Genomic DNA, 4645 nt, shown 5'->3' with positions numbered 1-4645 from the left:
GGCAGGGGAGGGGGAGCTCGTGTTGATTGCCGCTCCGCTCTGCAGCTCCGCGCCGCGCGGCGGGGGCAGTGCCAGTGGCAGTGCCAGACCGGCAGCCTGGGGTGACGTGCGTGCGGCGCGCAGTGCGAGCGGGCGTGACCCACGTGTGTGTATGTGTGTGTGCGAGTGAGTGCGTCGGTGTGTGTGTGTCAGTGCGTGTCCATCCAGTGCAACGACGGCGTCCTCTACCGGCGACCTCAGTGACAGCGACGAGGACGTCGAGGTGGTCGTGGATGCCTCCGTGGCGGTGAGCGAGCGCGCGCTGTCTGCCGGCGCGCTGGGCGGGCCGCAGCAGCACCTCGACGGCGGCCTCGACGGCCTCGACACGGCAGCCACCCTGGCGGCGCAGGCGGCCCACGCGGCCCACCAGGCGGCGGCGGCCCACCAGGCGGCCCACGCCGCGCACGCCGCCCACGCCGCGCACGCCGCGCACGCCATGGCCCTGGGGCTGGGCGGGGTAGGCGCCGTGGCCCACCAGGGCCTGGGGCCCTCCACGGCCGGCGTCAGCTCCGTGTCGGCGCTCTCCGTCGCGGCCGCCATGGCCGTGGCCGCGACGGCCAACGGCGGCGGCCCGGCGCCGTCCCCGGGCAGCGGCGGCGGCGCCCCCGGCCGCGTGCCGGCGCCGCCCCTCATGCCCAGCCCGCTCTTCGCCCTGCCCACGCTCAACTTCACCGTGACGCAGGTGGCGGCCGTGTGCGAGACGCTCGAGGAGAGCGGCGACATCGAGCGGCTGGCGCGCTTCCTCTGGTCGCTGCCCGTCGCGCACCCCAACATCGGCGAGCTCAACAAGAGCGAGGCGGTGCTGCGCGCTCGCGCCATTGTCGCCTTTCACAGCGGCCACTTCCGAGAGCTCTACTCGATCCTCGAGCACCACAAGTTCACCAAAGACTCGCACGGCAAGCTGCAGGCCATGTGGCTGGAGGCGCACTACCAGGAGGCGGAGAAGCTCCGCGGCCGGCCGCTCGGCCCCGTGGACAAGTACCGCGTGCGCAAGAAGTACCCGCTGCCGCGCACCATCTGGGACGGCGAGCAGAAGACGCACTGCTTCAAGGAGCGGACGCGCTCGCTGCTGCGCGAGTGGTACCTGCAGGACCCGTACCCCAACCCGACCAAGAAGCGCGAGCTGGCGCAGGCCACGGGCCTCACCCCAACCCAGGTGGGCAACTGGTTCAAGAACAGGCGGCAGCGCGACAGAGCGGCGGCGGCAAAGAACAGGTACGACTACCTACCACATATTTCGCATGCTAAAAATTGGCTTACTATAATATTCCTATTATGGGTCAAGAACAACTATAGGGGTATTTCGCTGAATAAAAACAAACGGAAGGATAATCATTCGGAATATGAAACTTCTGATATACTACAATCTTTACCGCACGAGCATGTATTGAAATACGCGGCATGTGTTTGCTATTCCCCACTACGTTTTGTCCATTCTTTGCATTTTTGCCTGGCCGTTTTCGATTCAGCGAATTATCCTTTTAGCTTCTCCGTAAGCGTCGAATTTAGTTTCATAACTCGTTGGCTTTCCTGGCGATACCCTACAGTTTGCTTGGTTTGTCCATAGAATATTGCGTGCCTATAGTAACACAATGAAGTTGTCGTGGAGTATTCTATCGAAACGATAGGCGATTGGGTGATAGACTAACAACGGATCAGACATTTAAAAATCGATGTGGTCGCTAGAATAATGTCTCTGGATGCATATGAATATTGTTTTGGAGGGAGGAGATTGTTCTGCACCCTCTTTCGTAGCACTCGATGGCCCGCCCAGCCTCACTGGTCGCTGGCTGGGCGCCAGGCTGCCCGATATCGGGTTCATTCTCCCGAGCTGTCTGCTGATCATCGGTAGACACGGCGCGGCGGTAAAAATAAGCCCCCTTGGCTCGGGTTTCGCCTTTCCAACGACTGTTTGATGATCGTTTTTGCATTCGTGTGTCATTAATGTGACGGCAATGTGTTAAATTTGGATGCGCGATAGTGAATCTTTTATAAACTGCCCCGTGTTTGACCGAAATAACGAAAACGCCACAGCCTCCGTTTTGACGGAAGCGCGCTGCTCCCAGCCGGGCCCGGCGTTGTGTGCGACACGTGATAGTTTCACTGTGTTTGCGCGGCGAGGTGGTGTGCGTGCGTTCGTTAGTTTGCGCGCGCATGTGTGTGAGTGTGTATATTTTTCTTGAATATAGTATTTGCATAGGCGGGGACATCCGGCGGCAAACAAACGCACTCATCGAGACATGGCTCTTGCAGTCTCGCTCTGATTATTTCATTCATTTTATTTTAGAAATGCATATACTGATTAATTTTCTGACTTCAGTACTAAACGTTGATGAACGCCAAGGTTTTTATTCTGATTTATTTTTCACGGTGCATATTGATACTCGTAAAAAGCGTTAGATTTTTTTTATCTTAAATCTTGATCACCGTTTGTGTGGGTGTGGACGTGGAAGGGTTATTCGGTCCGCCCGGATACGGACGGCGACGCTCATTTGGAGCGGAAGCGAGCCGCATCGGGTGTCGAAGGCGAGCGTTGTGTCTGCAACTTAGTATTGGCGAGGGCGAAAAAAAAAAAAAAAAGAGAGAACTCAGCCATCATTGATTGATCAGCAGCAAGCTCTGCCTTTGGCTTTCCTCGCCCGGCCCGGCGCGCGGATGAGTCTCCACCTCTCCGAGTCTACTCCGGATGGATGGTATTGGATGGGCCATGCACACCGTGGACGAGGCCAGGGAAATGCCCGTGTTCTTGGCAGGTATACATGAATGGCTTCGACAGATACGTAGAGAGGATCTTCTTCTCCCCTTGACCTTTTCCTTGAAATGCGCTCGATGTCGTTGGCTCACTTTGGTTTTCCGTGTAGCTTCTCTGGGCTCTTTTCCTATACTATTGAGCTTCTGCGTAAACGCCCTCGGCTGGAAAGTACCTGTGTGAGCCTTTGCTCGGGTATTAAAAATTGGTAATACAGACTCTGTCACAATTGTCCTTGTTCCGTCTTTTAGCGGGATAACCCACGCCACTCGTCCCATTGGGGAATCATAGCTGAAAGACAAAGTCTTCCTAGGAAAGAGCACAAATGCTCTTCAATTGCTGTTGAAATAATCCCTTTTAATTGCTTCAGAGGAAATATGTGCAGGTCATAGCGTCCCCGGTTACTGAGTACACACGGATGTGCAAGTGTGGGTGCCGCACTCGGCCGGGGACTGGACCACGCTCGCCTAGTCTGGGAAGTCCAAAGTGGGGCGACGGAGAATGAGGGGATTTGGAAATGCATGTGTAGCACAAGACGAGCTGGCAGCGGATGTCCGCGTCCACAGAAAAAAATACAAAAAAATACAAAAATACGGTCTGGTGTTGACTTTATACTTTGTTCGCGTTAAACACACGAACTCGACTTTCGTCATGTAGTGAAACAAAAGCATTGCAAGCTCCAAATGGTCTTTTATATCGGAGTTTTCGAGTGTTAATGCTAGTAAAGAGGCTTTGAAGTAAATAGTACCTTTGGACCGGTAGAAAATTCTGATGTTTCGAACTTGCTTTTCCAGTGCATTCTCTGCCCGAATAATTTTAATGCGCCCCGCGTTGTTTTGTGTGAACACATGTGCCCCGATTATATACATATGTGTGTGCGTGTGTGTATGTGTCTGTCTGTATGTCTGTGTGTATGTGTGTCTGTGTGTGTGAGAGAGAGACAGACAGACGGGCGGTGGCACAGCTTGGTGCTGCAGGGCGGGGGAATCCCTGAATGGTAATGGTCTCCACGTCCCCCTCCCCTGCGTAGCTGCGCGTCGCTCCCGTCGCACCTTCCCGACGTCTTTCTCAGCTCAATCGGCTGATGAGGTGCGAGAGATCATGTCGCCCAGCCGAGTCTTTTCTCACTCTTCTGGGAAGCGAGGGGAGCTGCTGTGGCCAGGCTTGCGGGCCAGGCTGTGGCTCTAAGCAGCATGCGCGCGACGAGTGGTGGTTCACTTTCCGAGGATTAGGGAACGGTGTATGTATGGCTTCCGCGTCATTCGTTTTCACGAAGGAGGAGAAGGACCCCGGAGGTCATTACCACCACCTTCGCCTGATCGCTTGCGAGCTTGTCGCAAAAATGAAGTACGGGAAAAAAAGAAGGAAGAAAAGTAGTGTGTGAAATAAGAGAGGAGGCGTGTTGCACGGAATTAAATTTTAAAATCGTTGAAGGCTGGTCTTTGTGTGTTCTCTACGCGGCGCCACGCGGCGCCGAGCGGACACGCGACCTCAACGGGAGTCAAACAATTGACATTGCACCCACGTGATTACTCTCTCTCTCTCTCTCTCTCGCTCTCTCGCTCTCTCGCTCTCTCGCTCTCTCGCTCTCTCGCTCTCTCGCTCTCTCTCTCTGTCTCTCTGTCTCTCTCTGTCTCTCTCTGTCTCTCTCTGTCTCTCTCTGAAAACGATACAGATCGTTGTATGAATACAGCCATCGTCTCCGCTTCAAGGGGTTCCTTTTGCCCATTTGCATGTGACAGCCCGGGGCGGTGCTCTGGAGCCGAACAGGCGACTCCTGGTGGAAGGACGCTGCGGGAGACGAGTAGCGACAACGGGGGTTGAGAGAGAGGGAAAGAGTGACAGAGAGCGAGAGAG

At 55.5% G+C, this 4645-nt stretch overlaps 2 protein-coding genes across 2 annotated transcripts in view; both read left to right on the top strand.

Annotated features, from left to right (window-relative positions):
• LOC113205069 (threonine aspartase 1-like) overlaps positions 1-4645 on the top strand; it is a gene marked incomplete at its 5' end in the record, with an annotated part of 95269 nt that overhangs the window by 17248 nt on the left and 73376 nt on the right.
• On the top strand, positions 671-1349 carry LOC113205062 (homeobox protein SIX6). Its single transcript, XM_052264017.1, has 2 exons — positions 671-1254; positions 1325-1349. Exons 1-2 carry the CDS (start codon positions 671-673, stop codon positions 1347-1349), a joined length of 609 nt encoding a protein of 202 aa, XP_052119977.1.

The sequence above is a fragment of the Frankliniella occidentalis genome, unplaced genomic scaffold (genome assembly GCF_000697945.3).
Source record: "Frankliniella occidentalis isolate FOCC.00 unplaced genomic scaffold, Focc_3.1 Scaffold15, whole genome shotgun sequence".
In the NCBI taxonomy this organism is placed as follows: domain Eukaryota; kingdom Metazoa; phylum Arthropoda; class Insecta; order Thysanoptera; family Thripidae; genus Frankliniella; species Frankliniella occidentalis.
The sequence above is the reverse complement of the archived record's forward strand: the minus strand, read 5'-3'. Positions and strand labels throughout refer to the sequence as shown.

What these genes read in the sequence shown, in the direction of transcription:
- LOC113205062 (XM_052264017.1), top strand. Translation starts at nt 671, where the DNA reads ATGCCCAGCCCGCTCTTCGCCCTGCCCACGCTCAACTTCACCGTGACG. An exon ending in GCGGCGGCGGCAAAGAACAG is followed by an intron (nt 1,255 to 1,324) that starts GTACGACTACCT and finishes TTATGGGTCAAG; the next exon opens with AACAACTATAGGGGTATTTC.